Source organism: Vulpes vulpes, unplaced genomic scaffold, assembly GCF_048418805.1.
Source record: "Vulpes vulpes isolate BD-2025 unplaced genomic scaffold, VulVul3 u000000682, whole genome shotgun sequence".
Classification (NCBI taxonomy): Eukaryota; Metazoa; Chordata; class Mammalia; order Carnivora; family Canidae; genus Vulpes; species Vulpes vulpes.
The window spans coordinates 248,927-275,259 of NW_027325781.1; the positions used below are offsets into that span (position 1 = coordinate 248,927).

The following is a 26,333-nucleotide window of genomic DNA, read 5'->3' on the forward strand; positions in this document are numbered from 1 at the left end:
TACATGACTTCCACACCATGTTATACAGTGAACCCAAGATTCTAAGAGAACCTAATGGGCCTGCCCTGGACTCTTGACTCAGTTTTGCTTACCATAGGTAGAGGAATGGAAACATGTTCCGACTGGGCCTATCCGGGTCTGAAATAGAGCCCCAGAAGGGACTGAACCACACGTCTCCAGGAATCTTCTCCCAGTGTCATCAATTGGAGAGAGGAGTCAAGCTTCCATGGGAATTCACACAGAGGTGTGTAATAGTCTCATGTATTAATTGGCTTTTGCACAAACAACCATAGAATAACAATTTTTTCCCGTGTAGTCTGTGGGTTATCTGGAGTGCTTGTCTTCTTCTTTGCCCCTGCAAATCTGCAGGGCACGTGTCTCCTTCTATTATTGAAGGGGCAATGGCTCACCAGGACTCCTAAAGCTTATCTTCAGAACTTTCACACTGACATTTTTGCTCATATTCCACTGATGCAGGTAAGTCTTAAGGCTAAGCCAAACTTCAATGGGGCCAGAAAGTACACTCTTCCCATGGACGTGGGGAGAGGGCTGTGCGAAAATCTGATGAAAGTGATAGAAAGATCAGGATACCTAAATAATGCTACCCTGTAACTCGTTTTCCATCAGATGTCACTAATGCTACAATATTCAAATTAAGGTGAACTTTTAACTTTAGTATTCAGCCTTTCCTATTCGAAATTAACATTGGGATTTCTGGCTACAAAGATATAAAGACATCAGAGGAAGAAAACACAGCACGTGTATTGGCTAGGTAATTTTTCATTTAATTTTCCTGCTTTAGTGCACAAGTAGAATTGCAGGATCAATGGACACACAAACAGCTCTACATTTTTTAAACTTTAGGTGGTCTCTTCTGTCCATGATCAAGAAGCTCATTTGGCTCCTCAGCAAGCACATCAAGAGAAGTGTGTATTCACCTTTCCTAATGGCTCCTACCCTTTTACATCCTTTTAGCAATTGAATGTCCATAACACATTACTTTCCATTTACTGTATTTACAAAACTCCAGGTTTCTTTGGGAGCGTTGTAATTACACTGTCCTCGGATGACTTTAACCAATTAATGGCAGGAACCAAAAGACAGAGGACTGAATCCTGTAAGTTATCTATATCGTTCAAAGAATAAATCAAGTGTGAATTTGTGAACCGTTGTGCAACACTTTCCCAACCAGTCAAAAGAATTGTTCATTAAATAACCTTTTACTCTTTAGGGAATTAATTTTTGGCTAAAGTTGTAAATAATAATATCTTCATCTTTTTATTAAATATGTAAAGCTCTGTTTTAAGTTATTTTTGTACAATGTAACCATGATAAAAACTTGTGTGTTGGAATAACTATGGAATAGAAATGCTGCTAAATTTCAAATTTTATTAGTTACACCTTCTTAGAGCAGATCTTTGTTTTTTATTTATTTTTTATTTATTTTTTACTGGAGTTCAATTTGCCAACATAGAGCATAACACCCAGTCCTCATGCCTTCAAGTGTCCCCCTCAGTGCCCGTCACCTAGTCACCCCATCCCCCCACCCACCTCCCCTTCCACTACCCCTTGTTCATTTCCCAGATTTAGGAGTCTCTAAGAGCAACTCTTTAAAGATCTTTCCATTCTTCATGAATATGGCTTTGAAAGCCAGCAGCATTAACTGATGTTTATTTTTAAAAAATCTCGTTGGGAAATCTACTTAATCTTCATTAGAGTTGACAGTCCTCTTCCAATCTGGCAAAAACATGGTAGCCTTAGCAACAAAACTATCAGAAAAAGCTTAGAGAGGAAAATGTCAAGAGTTGACCCTCTGATTACAAAAGTCAGTTTATGTTACCATTTCACCTATTTTTGTGCTCTTACCATTTGATCTATTTTTATACTAGAGAAACATAATTTTCATTTATTTGTATAAATTCCATTCATCTGTGTTTATCTGCACCATTTTGCTAGGCAAGCTTGTTTGCACAAAGGAACACATGACATCAAAATCTTTATTGTTTTGGCATTTTATCTGTGCTAACAAAAGCCTCTGATTATAGGCACGACCACACATACTCCACTATCCATGCAAGGGAAAGATCTCAAACCTCTTCCAAAACTATCTAGTTATGGACATACCCAGTGGATACCTAGACATGGATCTGAATTTCTTTCTGAACGGCAGTGTCACTGACTCACATGCATTATTACTTAATCCTCACAGCAAATCTAGAGGGGTTATTCCCATTTTACACGTATAAAACCTGAGACTCAGGAAGGCCAGGTAATTTGCTGAACTTCAGACATCCAGGATCTAGCCCCAGGCCTGACCCTAAACCAATATTCTTTCTCATTGTTTTTCAGAAACTCGGCAACAGCGGAAGGTGCCCTGCTCCAGCTGCAGGGACTCAGCCAGAAAGACTGGAATACTACATGACTGTACCTGCAAGTTGGGGAAGGAGAACTCAACACTATTTGAGTATTGAGTTGCATTCATTTTTTAAAAAACACTTTTTCAAAATAAGCTATCATTAAATGTTTATATATACATAGTATTTTTGCTGTATAATAGCAGCATGCATTTTCTTCCATCAATGTTTTCTTCTCTCATTCTTTCACTTGTTTATGTAACTACATGCTGTGTTGGAATTTGGGCTTCTTTACGGGTTGGAACCAGTTCGAGAAAGGGGACACAGCAGGCAATTGAAATGTATGTTATCATCCAAATTATAGGGTTCCCTAGTAAAGCTGGGTAGAGGCTTAGACGTCATGCAAAAACAGGGTTTGCTACTGCATCTCCATAAACAAGCCATGGGATGGCCAGACAACTGCAGTTGTCCTCACTCAAGCCCACTCCAATAGGGGACCAAGAAACTCTTTAAGTACAAAAGCTCTACACAGCTTCTATAGGTCTTAAAAAGGTCTGCTCTACGTTGCTTGGGATGGTGTGAGAAAGTGAAGAGAGCGACCCCAAATCTCTTCTCCAACACCATGTTGTGTCATCAGGATTGGAGTCGAATCCTGAAGAGGGGAATAACACGCATCCCTCCTAATGCTTGCCAGCTTTTTAATTTTTTAAATATATTACATTGTGGATTCCACTGGCATCATGTGAGTTGTTTTAAGTAGGCATACTCCCAGGCATTTTTTTTTTCAGTTTTATTAATTATGTATGCATTTTCATCTGTAGTCAGAAAGATACCTGTTTTTTTTTTCCTAACATGTTTTAACACATATTACCCTGAGCAAAGATTGTAAAGTCCATGCTGAATACTTAAAAACATGTATTTGTAGAAAAGTCATGAAGGCGGTGTACGCATGATGGAAGGCTGAGAAACAATGTCATAACCCTTTGTACTCAGGCATCAGAAGGGGACCAGGCAGCTGTCCCTCTCAGCCGAGTGGTGCATGCTCACAGTGCTGCTGTGCTCACACAGACCCCATGTCTGCTTCTCCCTACACAGAGTCCTTCTGGGACTTCTTGAAGGGCATTTTGCTTTTTGCCCATAAAAGACTAGCACCATGAGTCAGATAGTACTAAGCTGAAAGTTCACTCTCTAATTCTATTTCTTATCACTAATTATGCCCAGTCATGTTGTCCAAAATAGCTCACCAGATTTTATGAAATGAATACAGAGAACTATATCAATATGAAAATGTCCCAAATTTGAACAATATGAAACTGATTTTTGTTACTCAACTTCCCCACAAACTAAATCCCCTTGCAAGGAAAAGCTCATGGAGCTTTTATTTAAAGTCCAAATGCTCTCACTCTCCATTTTATACAATTGGCTCAGTGTAAGCCAGAGGCTTTTACTTAGAGCCGAGGTTCCTATAGCTGCAGCTGTGTCCTGGGATTTCACAGGAATGAGTATAGCTTCTTCAGCCTCTTCAAAGTTGCTTCAAATCTCTAATTAGTTCTAGTCTCCAAGGGGTCAGCAGTCCCAAAAGAAACTGTCCACTATAGAAGTTGTCACAAACAAAACTGTGGTACCCCAATTAAGTGACTATGTAATGTCATCTGATACTGCTATCGGAGCACAGCAGATAACTTAGTAGCACCTATGCTGGAGACAGCGAGGACCTGGTCTAGGTCCGGTGGCAAGCCAGCCAGCTGCACCAGCACTGAATCCATGGCCTGTGAATCTGTATGACTGAGCAGAAAGTGCCCATCAATAGTTGTGCTTCCCCATGTTTAATATAGGTATTCCTTTGCTTTTGCTGTTGTTTTGTTTTGGTGATGTGTGCAGTGGTCTCCCATATATATTACCTACTTTCTCTCAGAGAGTGACATTTGAGACATTATTGCCTTCTTCAAAAATGTAGATAGGTATTCTGGTTTCTTCATTTCCTTGTGTCTTGTGTCTCATGTTTTGGCTACTTTGGTACAAGATTGTGAGACCACAAGTCTAGAGAGAATTTCTCCTCCCACATTCTCCCAAGTCTGTTCTCTCTAGGACAGGGAAGTACACTCTCCTCTTAAAATGCATGAGGAATGGGATAATGAACATCATCCTACTCCCTTAGTGCTATGTTTTACTAGTATATGAAGTTTTATTTTTTCTGAAAATGATAATTGTCATCTCTCTTCCATAGATGTTTCATTCCTACCTAGGCAGGTTGAGTTGGGCCAGGCAAAGCAGTAGTTGGACAGAATCAAGATTCTAAGAAAATAAAATACTGTGATCACAGTAAGAGGCAATGAGTCAAGATTAGTCTTTTGTCAAGAAGTAAAAGAAGGATAACAAAGTTTAGCAAAACTTTAAAGAGGATCTAGATATCACAGATTAAAGTAGTCAAAAGTTAGTATTCCAAAGAGTTGCACATTGAAAAGATAGAACCCAAGCACAAAACAAAAATATTCCAAAAAACTTAAATTCAGGACAGAAACTTTTTTTTAGAAGCTTTTTAAAAATTTTTATTTATTTATGAGAGAGAGAGAGAGAGAGAGAGAAAGAGAGGCAGACACAGGCAGAGGGAGAAGCAGGCTCCGTGCACTGGGAGCCCGACGTGGGACTCGATCCCAGGTCTCCAGGATCATGCCCAGGGCCAATGGCAGGCGCTAAACCGCTGCACCACCCAGGGATCCCCAGGACAGGAACTTTTCTAGTCTCTTATTCCTTCCTGCCTCCATAGGATTGGACTACTGGTGTGAGGAGAGAGATTGCAGATGGGAAGGAAGTGGTGCCAAGAGCTGCAGCTGCAAAAAGTCGAGTTGGTTTTGTTTCTTCTAACTTTTAAACTTAAATTTAATACATACACATGTTTTAAAAATCAAGCAGTAGAGAATGATACCAAGAGAAAAGTAAATTCTCAGCCTGAACTTGTTCCCCGACTTATTTCCAGCTCCCTGTTTTTAAGTATTTTCTGTTCTCCTGGTGGTTATCACAGTACCTCTGAAATATGTGTTAATACTTGATTTCTCCTTTTATCTTGTTTATCAACCTTAGATAGCATCTATTGGAAGATGAGAAACTTATTTCTTTGATCCATCCATGTCTACATTTTTCCAGTTACATTGCTTTGATATTTCTGGTGATTATCATTTTAAAGAGTATATTTAAACTCTATTTTGTTACATCAATTTTACACGGTATATAATTGATTTCTTGCTATATAAATAAATAGGTGAGAAAAATCTGTGACATTATCTTCCATATCTCTCTGCTGCTTTAATATTCAGACTTCCAGTATTTCATATTATCAGTGTTAATATTAGTCAGATTCTCTTTTACACTTGTTGTCTTCCAAGCTTTGTTTGTATGTTGATTCTACCAATTAAAATAGCTTTTCTGTTATTCCAATGATTAATTTTCTCCTTACTGAAGGACTAAATAGGTCTAGTTATTGAGGAAAAAAAAGGGTAACCTTAGGTCAGGCAAACTGAAAGATGAATGTTCCAAGTGTCAAGGTCAAATAGGATTCCTTGAACTCAATCTTCAAGACTTTCTATTCAATTTGGTCGATGATACCTTTAATATACAAGAAATATTTATCTGCCTTTGTTCTTATTTTGTAGCCACCTCTTTTTTGGCTTCTTGACTCTAAAGATGTTTGTTGGTTTTGTTTTCTTAATTTTTTTTTCCGTTCTCTTGTTTTTCTCAGGAGTCTACTGTTATAATATCTGTTCCACTTGCACCTTTTTTTTTTTTTTTTGGTTTATTCTAAATTTTCTGGGTCTTTTTCCCAAATATGCGAGTGATGAAAAAGGTTCATCAGCGCTGGTAGCATGATTTTCCACTGTGGTATTAGACCTTTTTCTTGAATGAAAAATGGATGGCAGGGTCTTTGTACATATAAGCTAGTAGTACTGTTTTAGGGTACATTTCGGTATTTTGTTCATCATGTATTTTTTGAAAATTGACTTCTAAAAATATTACATTAAAATATCATATCTTCTTTACTTAGTTTTTTGGTGCATCTCAAATTTTGTGTGCCTGGTTTCACTCACTGCAGTATCTCTATCTGCTTTGGGACAAGGACCTGGAAGGTTAAAAGTAATTTCCAGATATGGTCAGTAGAGGGCAGCAAAGGGTAGTGGCGTGAACACTCAACTGCCAAGGCCTGGGCTTCCCTTTTTTCCCTCTTTATAGAGATCAATTAGTGGTAGTAGAAAATCCAGAGTGCCAGAATCAGGATAGAAATTACTCATAATACTGATCCAGGATGGGTATCAAGCTTAGAAGGCAGTGGAAATGTTTAGCCACAAATTCATAGCCTGGTATCTATCAAAGAGATGTGAACTACTGGACATTAGGAGGGGAATCATTAGACTTTCACAGTCCTGACTCTTACTCCCAGCCTGTCTAAAACCTAAGATCTGGTTCTGTAAAGTATCAGGAGTCTCCTACCCACATTGAGAGCTGATGCAAATTTCCTGTCATTATCTGATACGTCATTTGCAAATATCTTTTCCCACTCTGTAGGTTGTCTTTTAGTTTTGTTGACTGTATCCTTTGCTGTGCAAAAGCTTCTTATCTTGATGAAGTCCCAACAGTTCATTTCTGCTTTTGTTTCTTTTGCCTTCGTGGATGTATCTTGCAAGAAGCCACTGTGGCCGAGTTCAAAAAGGGTGTTGCCTGTGTTCTCCTCTAGGATTTTGATGGAATCTTGTCTCACATTTAGATCTTTCATTCATTTTGAGTTTATCTTTGTGTATGGTACAAGAGATTGGTCTAGTTTCATTCTTCTGCTTGTGGATGTCCAATTTTCCCAGCACCATTAATTGAAGAGACTGTCTTTCTTCCAGTGGATAGTCTTTCCTCCTTTATCGAATATTAGTTGAACATAAAGTTGAGGGTCCACTTCTAGATTCTCTATTCTGTTCCATTGATCTATGTGTCTGTTTTTGTGCCAGTACCACACTGTCTTGATGACCACAGCTTTGTAGTACAACCTGAGAATTCTCACAGAGGAAGACATAGACATGGCCAACAAGCACATGAGAAAATGCTCTGCATCACTCGCCATCAGGGAAATACAATCAAAACCACAGTGAGATACCACCTCACACCAGTGAGAATGGGGAAAATTAACAAGGCAGGAAACCACAAATGTTGGAGAGGATGAGGAGAAAGGGGAACCCTCTTACACTGTTGGTGGGAATGTGAAATGGTGAAGCCACTCTGGAAAACTGTGTGGAGGTTCCTCAAAGAGTTAAAAATAGACCTGCCCTACGACTCAGCAATTGCGCTGCTGGGATTTACCTCAAAGATGCAGATGGAATGAAATGCCGGGACACCTGCACCCCGATGTTTCTAGCAGCAATGTCCACAATAGCCAAACTGTGGAAGGAGCCTCGGTGTCCATCGAAAGATGAATGGATAAAGAAGATGTGGTTTATATATACAATGGAATACTACTCAGCCATTAGAAATGACAGATACCCACCATTTGCTTCGACGTGGATGGAACTGGAGGGTATTATGCTGAGTGAAATAAGTCAATTGGAGAAGGACAAACATTGTATGGTCTCATTCATTTGGGGAATATAAATAACAGTGAAAGGGACTAGGATGGAACGGAGTAGAAATGGGTAGGAAATATCAGAAAGGGAGGCAGAACATGAAGACTCCTAACCCTGGGAAATGAATAGGGGTGGTGGAAGGGGAGGTGGTCGGGGGGTGGGGGTGACTCGGTGGTGGGCACTGAGGGGGGCACTTGACAGGATGAGCACTGGGTGTTATTCTGTATGTTGGCAAATTGAACACCAATAAAAATAAATTTATTTAAAAAAAGAAATGAAAGAGGAGAAATAACAAACAATACCACAAAAATATAAAGGATTTTAAGAGAATATTATGAAAAAATTATATGCAAAGTCATTGGGCAACCTAGAAGAAATGGATAAATTCCTAGAAACATATAACGTCTCAATGCTGAGTTGGGAAAAAATACAAAATTTGAAAGACTGATTATCAGCAGTGAAATCAAATCAGTAATAAAAAAACTCCCAAGAAAACAAAAGTACAGGACCAGATGGCTTCATAGGTAAATTTCAGCAAACATGTAGGGACGCCTGGGTGGTTCAACAGTTGATCATCTGCCTTTAGGTTGTGATCCTAGAGTCCTGGGATTGAGGCCTACATCGGGCTCCTTGAGTAGATCTTGCTTCTCCTTCTGCCTCTGTCTCTGCCTCTGTCTTTTTCTGTCATGGATAAATAAATAAAATACTTAAAATTTTTTTTTACCAAACATATAAAGAAGAGTTAACACCTACTTTTCTCAAACTACTTCAAAAAACAAAGAATGAAAGCTTCTATGTATTCTGTGAAGGCAGCATTACCCTGATATCAAAACCAGATGAAGACACTACAGAGAGAGAGAGAGAGAGAAAGAGAGAGAGAGAGAGAGAGAACTACAGGCCAATATCTCTGATTAACATACATGCAAAAATCCTCAACAAAGTATTAGCCAACCAAATCCACCAATACATTAAAAAAGTCATTTACCATGATCAAGTGGGATTTATTCTTAGTATGCAAATGTGATTCAATATTCACAAATCCATTAACATAATACATCTCATCAACAAGAGAAGGGTAAAAACGATGATCATTTTAATAGGTGCAGAAAAGCATTTAAAAGTACAACATCCATTCATGATACAAACTCAACAAAGTAGGTTTAGAGGGAACATACCTCAACAGAATGAAGACCATATGTGAAAAAACTACAGCTAATGTCATACTCAATGGTGAAAAAGTGAGAGCTTTTCCCCAAGGTCAAGAACAAAACAAGGATTTCCACTCTCACTACTTTTATTTAGCATAGTACTGGAAGTCCTAGCCCCAGCAATCAGACAAGAAAAAGCAATAAATGGCATCCAAATGGGTAAGGAAGATGTAAAACTTTCACTATTTGCAAGTGCCATGATACTATATGTAGAAAACCCTCAGGATTCTACCAGAAACGGACTAGAACTGATAAATGAGTTCAGGAAAGTCACAGGATACAAACCAATATACAGAAATCCACTGCATTTCTATACACTAATAATGAAGAGCAAAAAAAGAAATTAAGAAACAGTCCCATTAACAATTGTACCAAAAATAATAAGATACCTAGAAATAAGCTTAAACAAGGAAGTGAAAGACCTATATATATATATACACACTGAAAAACTATAAAACATTGGTGAAAAAAATTGAAGACAACACAAATGGAAAAATATTCCATGCTTATTGATGAGAGAACAAGTATTAATAAAATGTTCCATACTCAAAATGATCTACAGATTTGATGGAATCCCTATCAAAGTACTAATAGTATTTTTCGCAGAACTAAAACAAGTAATTCGTAAGGATGTATGGAACCACAAAAGACCCCAAATAGCCAAAGCAATCTTGAAAAAGAAAAAAACTGGAGGTATCACAGTCCCAGATTACAAGATATATTACAAAGCTGTAATAATCAAAACAGTATGGTATTGACAAAAATGGACAATAGATCAATAATACGGTATTATGGGCATAAAGATCACCTTACAGTATCTCTTCTATTTGATATTTAGGGTGAAAACATAGGTGTTCGGTGAAATAGATGAAAACAGACCCGGGCAGCCCAGGTGGCTCAGTGGTTTAGCGCTGCCTTCAGCCCAGGGCATGATCCTGGAGACCCAGGATGGAGTCCCACGTCAGGCTCCCTGCATGGAGCCTGCTTCTCCCTCTGCCTGTGTCTCTGCCTCTCTCTCTCTCTCTCTCATTCTGTGTCTCTCATGAATGAATACATAAATAAAGTCTTGAAAAAAGAAAACAGACCCCATCATTATTATTCTCTTTAGAGCTCATTCATCAAATTAAAATAAATCACAATGGTATTATGGAAGAAATTAAGCTTTATTACTGCAAAGGTAACTGTGACATGGTAAAAGAAAGCTCCCTTTAGCTTTCTCAGGCAAACTTTTCTCTCCTTTGCTTTACTACAAGGAGAAGATGCTATCAAAAACTGTATCTTTCTCAATTAATTCCTTAAAACCAGTGACTCACCATCCTGGTTACATGTAAGAATCACTCAAAGAGCTTTTTCCATATCTGATGAATCAGAAGCTCTGGGGGAGGCAGTTTCAGAATGAGTGCCTGAAAAGCCTCCCAAGTGAGTCTGATGCATATCAGAATTGATCAACAGGACGAGATTCTAAAAGGAGAGAAGTTTTCCTGGCCTCTAAATCTCTAACCTCTCTGAAGGGAGACGCAGAGAATGGGACATATTCTGAGAATTGGGGAAGGTGCAGAGAGAAATCTGCCTATATTTTTTTACCTGAAATAGATTATTTTTTACCTGAAATAGATTTTGACAGGTGCTTGATGGGAGGCCAGAAAGTGTTGCCCAATGAGCCTCCATGGTTCTGAATACAGTCAAGCATGGCCAGACTAGCACTTGTCCTTTAAAAGTGGTGAGAAGGGGCGCCTGGTGGCTTACTTGGTTAAGTTTCTGACTCTTGATTTCCGCTCAGGTTTATGATCTCAGGATCATGAGAGAGAGCCCCAGGTCAGACTCCATACTCAGCACCATTTGTGCTTCTCTCTCTCTCTCTCTCTCTCTCTCTCTCTCTCTCTCTTTCTTTCTTTCTCTGCTCCCCCTCTTGTGCCCATGCACTGTCTCTTTCTCTCTCTCTCTCTCTCAAATACATAAAATAGTTATTCTGTATGTTGGTAAATTGAACACCAATAAAAAATCAACTTATTTTAAAAAATAAATAATAAAAATTTAATAAAAGTGGTTTGAAGCCTGGAGGCCACTATCTACATGCCACTTCTGTGTTAGTTTGGTTTTAAGATGAGAAGCCTTAATAAAGTCTAAAAGGACTACCAGGACTTGTGCTCTCACCTCTACCTAATTTACAGGCCGATTTCACTCTCCTGTACCTTCTGCCTGTGTCTCCAATCCAGCAAAGTCTTCCATGTTTCTGAAACATCAGTTAGTCACATTCTGTCCCTTCAACTGACAAATGTATCTTCCCTCCCTTGCCCCTTTCTTCCTCTTTCTCTCTTCTGTGTAGTCCCAAGTCATTCTTTAAAGGTCATTTCAAATGAGCTCGTCAAAGAAGTCTTCCTCTCCATAATTGAAATCAGGTGTCAAGTCCCTCTCTAAATTTCTCATCTCACTCTTTAATTTTCCTCTGCAGTACTTTCCAGAGGCTGTGTTAGGCAGTTCTTGATGGCATTCTCTGTTTAATATCTGTCTTCCCCCCTCCTCACTTAAATCCTGGTTTTGTGAGACTTGGGCCTGGCTCCCTGTTGCCCAGACCTATCAAGTGCCTTTCTCCTAGTACAGGTTCAAACACTATCCGTTGAATGAATAAAGTAAATAAGACAAAGACTATTTTATGTCATGCCTTTTCCCCTGTCCATCCCTGCCAGAAAACTATTTCATTCACTTGTTCAATACAGAATTTTTTGATTCCTCTGATGCGTCAATGTTTGTGAGAATTTAATGATAAAGCAGACATAGACTCCTTCCTTGAGGTCCCTAGAGTCTAGTGGGGCATAAAAGATAGGTTTTCACATGCCTGTTACAGGAGCCTGTAAGAGAAACCACAAACTTTGTCTGTAGGATCAAATTTCAGTCCTCCACAGTTGTCAAAGAAAGACACTGTCCATGTGGGAAGAGTGGGGGTGGGGGGTCCTCACAGGAAGCTGCGTGACCTCCTGAGTCAGCTGGATTTGAATCCTTCATGTTACGTCACGGCTGCTTGGATTCAGAGCCCAACCTGTATGCGCAGGAGCCTCATCATCTGTAAAATCATCAGTTTCCTAGTGGAAAGGGAACACTGTCTTCATGTAACATGTTTTTAACAGGCTCCTGTAGGTGCTTGGACACTGAAGGAGATGTCCAGGTGGCAAATCAATGGTTAGTATCACTAACCATTTGGGAAATGCAAGTGAAATCCACAGTGAGATATCACACTACACAGCTATCAGAATAGCTAAAATAAAAAATGACAACACCAAATGCTCGTGTGGATGGGGGGAAACTGAACGACTCATACAGTACTGGGGAGAATGTGAAATGGCACAGCCATTCTGGAAACCAGTTAGACAGTTCCTAAGAAAAAATATAAAAACAACAACAACAACAACAACAACAAAATAGCTAGCATATGACCTGGCTCTTCCCGTCCTGGGCATTTAGCCCAGAGAAGTGAAGACTTCACACTGACACAAAAACCTGTACACAGATGTTTATAGTAGCTTTATTAGTGACAGCCAAAACCTGCAGACACTTCGAACTCCTTCAACAGGTAGTTACACAAACTGTGATACATCCATATCATAATGTACTACTAAGGGACACCAAGAAATGAACTGTGAATCCTTGCAGCCATCTAGATGAATCTCCAGTTACACCAAATGGGAAAAAGCAAATCCCCAAATGTCATAAACTATGTGATCCCATCTGTATAACATTCTTGACATGGCAACCTTTTACACATGGAGAACAGATTTTGTGATTGCCCGGGATTAAGGAGGTGGTGGAGGGGGAAAGAAATTTGTGTGGTTGTAAATGGGGAATAGGAAGGACCCTTGTGGTGATGGAAGTGTCTCTGGAAGACTCCATCTGTAAAAAAAACTGATGTCATCTCCCTGTGTTATTTCTTATAGCTGCAAACGAATCTACAGTTATCTCAAAATAAAATGATTACTTTTAAAAAATCAAAACTTGGAGGCCAAGAAAAGGAAACCAGTATGTCAGTTTGGCAGTTACAGCATGAGCTTTGAATCTGTGACATCATAATGGCAGTGACCGCGGACCGCTGCGGAATCTTGAGGCTTCAAGCAGTTGACAGTACTCTGCCAAGTGCTGTAGACTCCCTTGATTTCCCGTCCCACGAATTGAAGAGAAAAGGATGTTCCCGTCAATCAGAAAGCATGCTGAGCTCACAGGTGGTCATTCAAGGCTTCAGCGCATGAGGTAGTCTTCTGATACACTATTTCTGATCATCCAAACAGACCGGCAATAACAGGAACTGTTGTTTTCTTTTGTTTCCTCTAATACATAGAAACTAAGTAGTCACTTCAGCACCAGCTTCCTGAAAAGCTGCTCCTGTTCTTAAGATTCAGTGCTGCTGAGCAGAAGGGAGCAGGCTTTATACATCCTTGGGGGAGGCGGAGACACTTTCTTGGCTCCACGAGAGAGCCAACTCTCTCTCTCCATGAGACAGAATTTTCAGTGGGTCTATGAAAATACCTGTCCTAGTTATGAAAGAATTTTTACATTCTGTTCAATTGTGTTGTTTTAGTACCTATTTTGACCAGGAATTCCTGTCAGAGCTCAGCCAAGGAATAGCTAAACTCTTGTGTTCAGAAACTTTCTGAGGTTTCCAATATTTTTGCTGATCTTTGAGAATTTTTACCCCAATTTTGAATATTGAATTAGATAAGATGGGGGTCAACTTCCAGGATCTTCAGTTATCTTCATTTTATCTTAACATAAAAGCAATTTGTAATTGATTCTTCACACGTTGTTTTATTTTATATTAGGCCACAAGTTGTCCTGTTTATTGTTGTTGTTCATTCACCTTCTTGTAATGTGCTCTACCTTTGGCTTCTTGGCTTTTGCCTACCTAATGGCTCACAATGAGCTTTGCTTCTTTCTCCACCACACCTCTAAGTATTGGCAGGCCCAAGGGCTTTGTCCTTGAAACTGTCCTCCCTCTGCATCAGTTTCCCAAGTGACCTCACCACTTTCTATAGCTTTCGGTAACTCAGGAATCCCTGATTCTGAGCTCTGGAGCTCTGCTTTGGGGGTTGAGACTACATTTTAGTGTTGTGTGAACCTTGAAACTTGGCATTAAACTATATTGTGTATTTGACCAGTAACTAGCTGCTCTGTGTTTGATGTGTTGTAGGAAGAGCTCGTCTGTGGAGGTGGACACCCACAGCGAAAGCACTACATCATCTGAGGGTGCCACTCGTACCCTGCTCATCCATGGTCCCGTTGAGCTCAAGAAAGGCTGGAGGAGGAAGAAGTGGCAGCTTTTCTTGTACAGCGATTTATTACTGATGTCTAATACCAAGTAGGTGTACCATGTTTGGTGCTCTTGTGATTCTCCAAAAAATTGCATTCCCATTAACCCTTACTATACGAAAACATTACATTTTTTCCCTTTTGTGTTTGCCAATGCTTGAATCCTTCATTCCATGAGTACTTCTGGAGGTCTTGTTTTGTGTCATGTCCCTGCAGCAAATACAATTGCCAATGTGACAGGCCAATGTCTCTCCTGCCTGGGACTTACAAATGGCAAAATAAGAGGGGGAATGATAATGATTAGTGCTGCTGATAGAAGGTGGATAGGGGGCTGTGCGGAGAGGGTGGGAACGTGTTAGAGAGGAATAGTCTAGGAGGGTTTCTCTGAGGTGGAGCATTAAAACCAAATCTATGAGAAGAGAAGCAGCCACATTCCCAGACAATGTGCCTGAGCCGTCGAGGCTGAGGGACTTGCAGGCCTACGTGGGTACAATCTGACCCCTCAGAGAGAGGGGCTCAGGGAAGCCTGATTTGACTAGAGCCCAGAGCATAGGCCATGCTATCAGATATGATACTATGCTCAGGGGTCTAGTCACACAGGGTCTTCACAGGCCATGGTAAAAAAGTGGAAATATTTTGCCAAAGGATTTTTAACTAGGGGATTGACCAAATCTGATTTATATTTCTAGCAAATTTTTCTGACTGTTGCTAGATAATAGATGGATGGGTAAGCAAGAGTGGAAGCAGGGAGAGTAGTTAGGGGAGGCCATAGTCCTGATGGATGGTATCAGGGCTCTATCTTAGCAGTTTAGTAAAAAGGAAAGATGGAGCAGGTTAACCCGGGTGGCTCAGGGGTTTATCTTTGCCTTTAGCTCAGGGCGTGATCCTGGAGACCCAGGATTGAGTCCCACATCAGGCTCTCTGCAGGGAGCCTGCTTCTCTCTCTGCCTGTGTCTCTACTTCTCTCTCTCCTCTCTGTGTTTCTCATGAATAAATACATAAATCTTTAAAAAAAAAAAAGATGGAGCAGATAGATGGAATCTAGGAGAAAGAATCGACTGTGTGCACTTTCCTCTCAACCCTGAACACGAATGCATCGAATATCCAGTCTAGAACATGATGATTGCTCAATAAACGTCTGGGAGCAGTTCATGGAAGGTCACCTGTTTACTTACTCCATCTCTGTTTGCATTATTCACAAAACATGGAAGACAAAGAACACTCCCACAAACAAAATATCAAGAAGCTATGGTCTTGCGAAAAAACTAACTCCCTCTTTTTTTTACTGCTTTCACCCTAGATCCCAGTTATGCCATGTCATAGGTAAGACATGCTAGTAATAATTTGGCAAAATGCTATACTCATCTGAGTTACATTAATAGTAATTTATCAGGGGCTTACTACATGTCAGATACTATGCTAAAAAACTTTATGTACCTAATTTTGTCCAACCTTACAACGACCCTGTGAGATGGGAGTATTTTTATATTGGAGAACCTTGATGCTCAGAGGTCTAATGGATCTGCCCAGGTTACCATATTAGTAATGGACAGAGTCTACATTTGAAATCAGGTCTATTTATTTCAAAGCACAGGCTTTTATTCACTATGTGGTGCTACCATTTCTATTCTCTCTTTTTTCCTGAATTTCATACAACATTCCATGAACACCTAGATTCTTTCACTATTGAAAGCAACCCTTCCTTTACATTGAGTGAACAACTAACTCCAGTCTGCTTGGTAACAAATAGATCAGAACGCTTAGCGAATTGAAAAATGAAGGAAATATAGCTATCAAAAAATCAGAGGCAAAGATAGTAGTAAAATATATTTGAGACTAGGGAAATTGCCCATAGATGTAACTTCGAGGGTGGTGATGTCATAAGGAGGCCAAAGAGAAAAAGAATGTCCAGGCCTTGGCATGAGGTCCATATGAAAGACTCTCTTCCTCTTGATAGAGGCCCATGTCATTATTTTAAAAATGCAGACTAGTTACCATTCTCTTTATTTAACCAAAGTGAGTATGGGAGACCAAAATATGCGGGATGCATGCTGGGAACCACACTAGGAACATCACAGATGCCTCACCCACCTGGGTTTCTCAGTGATTGAGCATCTGCCTTTGGCTCAGGTCGTGATCCCTGGGTCCTGGGATCGTGTCCCACATCAGGTTCCCCACAGGGAGCCTGCTTCACCCTCTGCCTATGTCTCTGCCTTTCTCTGTGTATCTCTCATGCATAAAGAAAATTTTTCTCACAGCACTCCAAGGCCCATATTTTTTATCATCAACAGGCTGCAGAGATGAAAATGGGGACAGAGGAAGTCTCAGAAATGGTCCAGTCATACATAGGGAAACCATGCAAGAGATTCCTACCCAGGCCTGCCTTCATCACAAGGCCATGTTCTTCCTCACATACCATGTTGTACCCTTCCATCCTTAGCCCAAGAGACATGCTAACAAATAGCAAACTCATTTCCTGGTTGTTAGGACCTTGCAGACCACTCATATTCAATTTGTAAGGGGAATATGTTCTTTTTTTTTTCATCTTTGTAAGTATTATAGCCTTTAGGGAGAGGAGAAGACTTTCCTTTTCTTACCAGAGCTATTTCTTCTCCTGGGTGCTGCCTACCTCTCAGCGGGTTTTACAGAGCCTACGATATTCTGCTAAAAAGATTTTTATATAAAGATAGTGTTGTTTTTCCACTAGAGAGTTGCCTCTATTGAAGGGCTGAATTTTTATTTCGAATAGTTCATTAAGACAAAACAAGTTGAACATTTTTCATCTTTCACATATTGCTTTTGAGATATGTCCTTATGTCTACTCAAGGGTTTTTATATGACAAAATCTTTATCAATTTATTTGTTAATGTTCTTTGAAAGGGACTCGGTTCCCAAAAGTTTATCTTATATACTTTATATTATACATTGGTAATATTAGAAAATGTAAGTGATCACAGGCATTTGAGTTTCATATTTAAGCCAAGGTCTTTGATATAGAGAGAACACAGATTTTAGAATTCCGAGTTCGAGATATCATCATGGTCAGGTTCTGGTGAGAGCTCTTTTTCTGCTTGCACGTGGCTGCCTTCTCACTGTGTGCCCCAAGGCATTACCTCAATGCATGTATGTACACACATACAGATCTCTCCCACTTCTCACAAGACCATCCATCTTACTGGATTAGGACCTTACCTTGATGATCCCATTTAAACTTAATTACCTTCAAAAGCTCTATCTCCAAACATGATGATATTGGCAGAGAGGGCTTTATGGTAAGAAGGCAGGAAAGCAGTGGGAGGGAGACACCATTTCATCCATAGCAGTAGCAGGCAGCACTTAATGCCTGCCACAATCTTTAGAAAACTACTATGAGATCATTCCCATAGTAAATATTTGGGTATATTTATGATCACTGTTAATATGAAAAAATTTACCTTTTTTTCTAGAAGGAAAAACTAAAAAGAAATAGCCCCTGAAATAACCAACATATTTAATCCCTGTCATGCCTTGGTCTTACATGGAGAAATCAATACCCTCAATCAATCTATTCAAATGAATAATCTGAGTTTAGTGCCTAATTTTTCCAATTAGCAATAAAAAGGGGGTAGGGTGACCCAGGTTCCATTTTACCTCAGCTCACCCTCAGGCTTCAGCTGGAGACTCTCTCATCTTTAGGTTGACACTACAGAATTTAACAGAAATTGAATAAATACTTGATTAATTTCTACCAATTTTTCGGTCAGAATTAGTGAATTTTGGCTTGTGTGTAACAATGAGGGGAATTAAATGTTTGTTTCTTCACAAAGAAATTCTATTTCTCTAGTTGTACAAGATGTTAATAATAGTGAAAATTGTTTGGGGATTTTTGTCACTTCTTTCATACACTAGAAAGTTGTGTTTGCAAGAATTGAAGTCAAATGGAACCTTCCTTATCACTTTTGATATTCATTAGAATGCTAAATAAGTTATTTTTCAAATAAAAATTACTTTAAAAATTAAAGTACTTTAAAGTACTTTAAAAATTGAAATAAAAATTATTTTATTTTTAAGAACAGTATCAAAAAAAAAAAAAAGAACAGTATCTACTTGGGGCCCTTGGGTGACTCAGTGGTTGAGTGTCTGCCTTTGGCTTAGGTCATGATCCCGGGGTCCTGGGATCAAGTCCCCCACCAGGCTCCCCAGAGGGAGCCTGCTTTTCCCACTGCCTATGTCTTTGCCTTCTCTCTCTGTGTGTGTCTCTCATGAATAAATAAATGAAATCTTTAAGAAAGAGAGAATAGTATCTATTTGATAAAATATTAAGATATTTGTACTAGTAGAGACCCGTGAATAATTTAGAAAAAGGGACTGAACTTAGATCACACCCTTTTTATACATCACATTCCTCATCATTAGTTATTAAGGAATGTAGAAATGAAATAAAAAATGAATTTAATTTGGTCAAAAGATGAAGATGACTATTAACTCACTGTCGGTGAAATGACGAATAGTTACAGAATAGACTATGACCCCTTCTCCCAACATTTGTAAGAGAATGCCTCTATCTTAGAACAGAGGAAATCTCCCTAGAATACTGCAAAACTCCACAGTTCACTGGGGCTTACCTTCTGGCATAAAGATTAAGGTAGTGGAAAGCAAGAAGGACATCATGTTAATACAACTATAATAAATGACTATTTTTAGAAATAAAAACTGCAGTTCTCCTCCTCTTCTTCTTGAGTCAGTTTACAGTAGATTAACACTTTCTAATTTCTGCTGAGATAATCCAATTGGGTCAGTGATTGAGAGTAAAGAAACACAGTAAGACCTTAGAAGAATCTATTGAAGTATAAAGCTTAGTTGTACACGTTGTAAATATTTCCAAGCTAGCAACTGGTTTTATTGATATAATGCCTTGAGATTTATCCTCTCACTCCCAGTGTAAATCCCACGAGAAAACCTGATGGCTCTGGGGACAGAAATGAGGATGAGGGTAGGAAAGATGAAAAGGTTACTTCACGGTCAAGTGGTTACAAACATGGGCTTAGGAGTTAGGCTGTCTGGGTTCAAACCCTGTCTCCTGCATTTGACAATTTATTTAAACTTTCTGTGAGTTTCCTTATTTGTAAAATGGAGCTAATAGAGACCATCTAGTGTAGTTGCTTGAGGATTAAATTTTTTATATTTATATTTTTAAAATATTTAGAACAGAGCTTGGCATATGATAAGTGTTCAAAACGTTGTAGGAGAGTAGAAACCACACACTGGGCTCTAGGAAAATTCCTTGGTTCAACTAATCCTGGTGCCTTATTGAACTAAAGTTATTGGATGGATTTTTCCAGGTCAATGTATTTGGAAGTTTCCACACAGGATCTTAGGGGTCTGTATATACACAGATACCTATATTAGAAAGAAAAAAATGTGTAAGAACAAGCAGATACCTGTCTATCATTCCCCTTGGCCATATATTTTTGACGTGACAATGCCTTTGGAATTACTATCTAGAAAAATGATTTTATCTGTTAATTGACTATGTTCCATAAAAATCTCCAAGCACAGAGATACAGGCACTTGGGTGTAATGTTGAAATAAAAAAAATGTGGAAAGATGTTGTTATCCATCATATTTATATTCATTGTGTCCTAAGTTTGAATCTAGATTATCCTTCAAGTGGGCTTCCTAAAAGATTTTTTTTATTTTATAAATCCCACTGAAGAGTTTAGCTCTAATTGTTCCATGAATCAGTGGAGCCATAGGGATTTTTGCACATGAGGTGGCTTTCATCTCAGTTTAGTTCAGTGTTTTCCACATGTGTTTCTGAATAGTAAGGAGTTCCAGAGTGGAGGATCCACGTTCCCCAGGCATTCCTTATAGGACTTGTAACTATTTAAATCTCAAGCCCACCTGCGAGTCAAAGTTATGAATTAACCAAATTAATCAATTAATCAACCAAAATAAATCAATGGTGGTTTTCATCTTTGAGGTCAAAGAGGATTAGGCAGAAATTATCAAAAACCCATTTCACCCCTTCTTACTCCTCAGAGAAACGGGAAGTATCCATGACTTACATATAAGACCTCCGGACCACTGATCTTGGATTGATTGATGGACAGATGGATGGATGGATGGATGGATGGATGGATGATTTTTCAGTTGGGCTCAGTCTGTAGGCTAACAATTTTTTTGTTTTAGCCAGAATCTAAGGGAAAATGGTATGGACAAAATTTTAAGAAGGGAAATTGAAAATAACCTATGCTTCAAAGGCTAGAAAATATTTTGTAAATTAACGTTGAAAGTAACTTTTAAATCTTTCTGATCCAAGCTTATGTTTTTGTTTCGATTTCATCTGTCTTCCTCACACTCTTGAAAAGATTATTTATTTATTTATCTATTTATTTATTAATTTATTTATTTTAGAGAGAGAGTAAACATGAGTGGGGGGCAGGGCAGAGGGAGCGAGGAATCCGACTCATTGAATGGGGAGCCCTACACAGTTGCATGATCTCAAGAGCCTGAGGTCGTGGCCCAAGCCAAAACCAAGAGTTGGATGCTTAACTGACAGAGCCACCCAGGTGCCCCTGGTTTGTCTCTCTTAAGAAAAAAAAAAAGCATATAACTGTTTTTATAAGTCATGTATCAGGTACCTTTCTTCAGCCCCTCAAACACTTTTTGAAGTATGCAAGTCATAAATGAATAATTAACTGCAATATTAGCCATAAAAATTATCTGTAATAAGTAACAAATCCAGCAATAGAAAATGAATGAATGGTTTTCCTACAAAGCTCTAAAATATACAGTGGTTACTCAATACTCACCATTCAAAAATATGGCTATTTGCTGCCTTTAGAGGAAGTGTTTTCAGGTTTCCAAGCCAGAGTTTGCTCAACACACACATTGCAAAGGCCCATCTAACCATTTTCTGTGTGTGCACAGAGGGTAATAGAGATGCGGGAGACATGATTTGCCCTGGAGCAGTGAGAACTGGTCTCTAAAGAGCACAGCTGCTCCCATAACATTTTTGAAATGAACTAACAGAGGTCTTGTTTGGGATCTTTCTAGGTATAAGAAAAACTTTAAGATAAAAAAGAAAATACCACTGAACACCATGTGGATTGCCAACTGCATGGATACAGTGGGAGATGCCAACATCCGTTCTGGGAGGTCCTTTGTGTTGGGCTGGCCCACGGTGAACTTCGTGGCCACCTTCAGGTAAGACCGATGCCTTGGTGTCCTGTATCTACATGGCTTGAAAAGGATAACATTGTAATCTATTGTCTACCAAGCTGGTGACTCACTTCTTGACCTCCCATGACACTTGTTTTGCCTTGTACTCTGCGTAAGAAGGTGCTTATATCCACAAGGAAACAAGTAGATAATGTATAGTGGGAACTACTGGAGTAATTTCCTTCGGTTTTGATCAATGGTTTTTCAAATTTTGTTGTCTTACCTTTATGATGACCTGCGAGATTTTGGTGGAGTGGGGTGAGGAGAAGAAAGCAGTGTGTTAAGTGCAACTGCGTAAAACAGGAATGAGGCTTGGGGTGTGGATGTTTCAAACAGAGATGCAAGTGTGGCATGATCCCTGTAAACTCAGAGGTGTCTGCTCAGGATATCCAGGGTCGAGAGCCACATTCCCATCCTCATGTCAGCCTAAGAATGTGTCTTACACAACTAAACTCTACTCAATGGAATCAAATGAATAATCTGAGTTTAGTGCCTCAATGGAATCATATTTTGTTTCAGATCATTACCAACTAAGATAATCTGTACACAGCAATTCAGGCAACCTAGTATTCAATGGCATGATCAATTTATTTGTATAATTACATACTGTTGTTAAGGGAATTAACTTGGGAGTGTAAAAGCAATTTCTCAAATTTAATGGGACCCTTTAATAGTACTTGCTCAAGAAATCTATTCCGGTGATTTAAACATGCAGATACCTCCTGGGAATCAGAGGGCAGGATCTTGGAGAGGAGACCTTGAACCTCACTCTGTTGTAGTTGTCCCGAAAGAAAGAAAGAAAGAAAGAAAGAAAGAAAGAAAGAAAGAAAGAAGAAACCAAGTTTTTATCAACAATATACAAAATGTGGTACAGGAGCTAGGGACAGGAGGGAAGGGAGAGTGACTGCTTAATAGACACATGTTTGCTTTGGGGTGATAAACATGTTCAGTCACGATCGTTGCACAGAACGATGAATATAGTAAAGGTCACTAATGGTCAATTTTCTTTTATGTGTAATTTACCACAATAAAAAAGAATGCTGGTAAGTGATAAGTCCACGTGTGAATGAGCCTTAAGACATTTGCAACTTTGGATATTAAATGCTGTGAAAATTTTAGCAGAGAAAATATTAATCTTTAGTAATTTTGCATCAGGGGATTGATCTTTCTCAGAAGATCACAGTGATGAAGAATAAGGTTTTTAGGAACTAATTTAACATATTACAATCTGCCATATGCATAAGGAAATAAAACTATTACAGGTGTTTTTTTCCAAAAAAGATATTCTTGTTTCTGAGCCAAGACAGTTCCATCAAATTGCTAAATTTCTTAAATGTGATTTAATTTGAATGGTAATATTCTTTATATCTGAATAGCCCTTGCAGCTGCAGGAACACTCTGAGCTATAATTTAACCCCTTTCCAGTTCTGGAAACTAAATATCAGAGTGGTTAACAACGTGCCCGTGATCTCATAGCTTGCATCACATAGTCACAATTAAGTTTTCAGATTTGAAATCAACTTTTCTCCCTCTTTAGGATCTACTTCCCATTGCTTTAATACCACTCACAGAAGAGTGGAGTCCATCAAAACCACTCTAAGGGGAGTACAATTTACACATCCACATCCCTTAACAACGGGCTGCTCATATTTTTAGTCTGGAGTGGTGATCTTAATATGTTAGTAGGAGTATCGTACGTTCCTCAATTTTTTTCTTCTCATTTTTTAAATTGCAGCTCTTCAGAACAAAAGGAAAAATGGCGTTCTTACCTTCAAAGGTATTTTGTCAGTGTAATATTATAAGTCTTTAACCCATGATGAAAAAAATGTAGATCTCTTCAAAGCAGTGCCCCCAAACTATGTTCCCTCCCCTTAGTACGAATTGTTACACTATCCTCCAATGATTTCTTATTTAATTGTACCCTGCCCATTACTACAAATAACCTGCTCTCCTTTACATCCATATATTGCTTATTTTTTTTTATGAAATTCTGGTTATTACTCTCATCTTCCCCCACTTTCCAACCTCATGATTATAGCTAACATTATTCTCAAAACATATATTAAATTTCCATAAGTGCAGTTTACCCTACCAAGTAATGCTCAAAGCAACTTCTCATTCCTACATTTGAAGGTGCTAGTATGACCTCCGGTCTAGGCAGGAAAGCTTTGGTGCCTGGATCTGCTGGTCAAATCTCACATGACGAGAGTGATCTATTGTTTTCCTAGTCACAGCTTATTTTCCTGAAATATTTTTGCATGTTTCCTTCCAACCCCCAATTTTTTTTTGCTGAGCTTATTTATATGCATTTAAAAATAACGAAGTATGTTGAAAATATGATCAACATAAATTGATTTGAAAGTAAGGTAATTTATCCTAGTCTCTTTTGGGTTACTATCGAATTGGATTAGGTACATCATGCTAGCCAAAGAGAAGGAGCAGCCAAAAAGCATTCCCCTCAAAATCTTCACTGAGAACATCAAGAACTGTGCCTGTGTAAGTATTTTTAAGACCAACAATTAAATTCTGAGTTCCTAATTCTGACTGAATGAAAAAATGGGATAGAGGTGGAGACACAGAGAGGGAGGAAGCAGTGAGTTGGGGAGAGAGGAAGGAGAGAGCAAAAGGTAGGAAGAGAGAGAGAATATTTAGAAAAGTGCCATGAGGAAAAATGTATTTTCCCCCTCTCCATGTACTTCTTTATAGACCTAAAAACTGTGTCCTAGGTAACATGAAGCAAGAGGAATACATACTACAGTGCTTAAGCAAGGAAAGAGTATTGGATGTTATGTGTCTATGACATTTCTCTGGATCCTTCTAATTGCTTATAGTGGCTTGTAATACAGTGATTTAGAAGGAACCATCATTTTTTCCAAGGGCCACCACTTACATACAGAATGGTCTGGATTGTCTCCACAGTCCTTTTTCCCCTCCAGATATTTTATTTAGTATAACTATAAACTCAGAGAAAAGTTGTAAATATAAAAGTAATACAAAAAACACCCCGTATACTCTTTATCCAGATTCATCTATTGGTAACACTTTATTCCATTTGCTTTATCATTTATTTTCTTTCTCTGTGTCTATTACATGTATGTGTATACATACGTTTGAGGGTCATACATATACTATAGCCCTTTTTCCTTAAGCCTAAGCATTTCTTAAGAATAAAGATATTCTACAGTTATCACCTTTAGTGAATTTAACCTTGGCGTAATACTTTACTCTGCCATTCCCATTCTCATTTTGTCAGTTGACCTCAATAATGTCTCCTTTCTAGTACAGGATCCACTTAAGGATCAGGTGTTTTATTGAGTAGTTATGTCAAATGCAGAGGAGTTTCAAAAAGTCTTTTGTTCCAAGGAATATCAGGATTGAATTGAACTAAGAGGGATGACACTTTTAAGGGATCAGCATATTTCTATTTCAATTTCTTTATACTGTGGGGAGGAAAAAATCAAACCAATTGGCCCAGTTTTGTGTGTAAAATTTGATTTCTGAAATTGTAGTACAGTAACCAAGACATTTACAGTGATGAACAAGATACTTTGGGTATCTTTAAATGGTATTTTTTGTGGTTGTTGTTATAGTTCGAAGTAGCTCTAGATCACACAAAACAGCATTTGAAGGTGGAACAAAAAAGGTATTCCTGGCTAAAGCAAAAGCCATGCAAATAGTTTGATCTGTTGTTAAGTGCCAGCTAGATGCACTGCATGAAGGAGAGAGAATTCTCTAGCAGCAGAGCACATTCTTGTCTCTGCCTTTGATATCAATTGTGGCAGTGGTTTACATTCAGAACTTTCCTTGGAAAATTACCTTGAGATTTTTAAAAATCAACTTTATTGAGGTATAGTTTTGGTGAAATAAACATTTCTGATGTTCTTCACCCATTCTTAAAGATCCAAGTTTCCCACTGCACTGTTTCACTTCATCCTAGAAAGATGATTCTTAGCATTCCTTGTGCAGAACTGCTGCAAACAGATTTACTTAATTTCTTTTATCTGAATATGGCTTTATTTCACACTGACTCTTGAAGGATATTTTTGGGGGTGTAGAATTTTGTTTGCAAATTTTTTTCCTTTTAGTCCTTTAGAGATGTTCCAGTCTTTTGGTCTTGATGCTTTCTGATGAGTAGTCTGTGATTAAACATTAATCCTCAGTAGGTGATTTGTCATTTTTTCTCTAGCTGCTTTCAAGTTTTCTCTTTATTTTTGGTTTTTAGCAGAGTGGCTATGAAGTTCCTAAGCATGGTTGTCTTTGAATCTGTCCTATTTGACATATTCTGAATTTCTTGAATTTGTAAATTTATGTCTTCACCAAATTTGGGAAATTTTAATCATTATTTCATCAAATATTTCCTTCCTCATTATTTCTCTTTCTCTCCTCCTGACAGTTCCATTCTTTCCATATCAGACACTTTCACATTGTTCAGAGATCCCTCAGGCTCTGTAATTTTTTTTCAATCTTTTCCCCCCTTTTCTTCTTCACACTGGATAATTTCTAGTATCTATTTTCAAATCACTGACTTCTTTTCATCATCTCCATTATGCAATGTAGCCTAGTCAATAAATTTTTTAAAAATATTTTTCAAAAAAATAAATAAATAAAAATATTTTTCCGATAAAAATTTCTATGTTAAATATTTTTCCTCTCAAATAAGGAAAAGTCATTAATAC

At 38.5% G+C, this 26,333-nt stretch overlaps 1 protein-coding gene across 1 annotated transcript in view; it reads left to right on the forward strand.

Annotated features, from left to right (window-relative positions):
* Nucleotides 1–97: 97 nt before the first annotated feature.
* Nucleotides 98–26,333, forward strand: part of LOC112912578 (rho GTPase-activating protein 20-like) — a 38,707-nt gene continuing 12,471 nt past the window's right edge. The window contains exons 1-7 of the mRNA XM_072745544.1: nt 98–244; nt 2,350–2,464; nt 13,089–13,398; nt 14,336–14,503; nt 21,493–21,642; nt 23,393–23,434; nt 24,069–24,153. Of these exons, the coding sequence (XP_072601645.1) occupies nt 13,334–13,398; nt 14,336–14,503; nt 21,493–21,642; nt 23,393–23,434; nt 24,069–24,153 (510 nt within the window). The 5' untranslated portion in view covers nt 98–244; nt 2,350–2,464; nt 13,089–13,333. The remainder of the gene's footprint in view (nt 245–2,349; nt 2,465–13,088; nt 13,399–14,335; nt 14,504–21,492; nt 21,643–23,392; nt 23,435–24,068; nt 24,154–26,333) is intronic.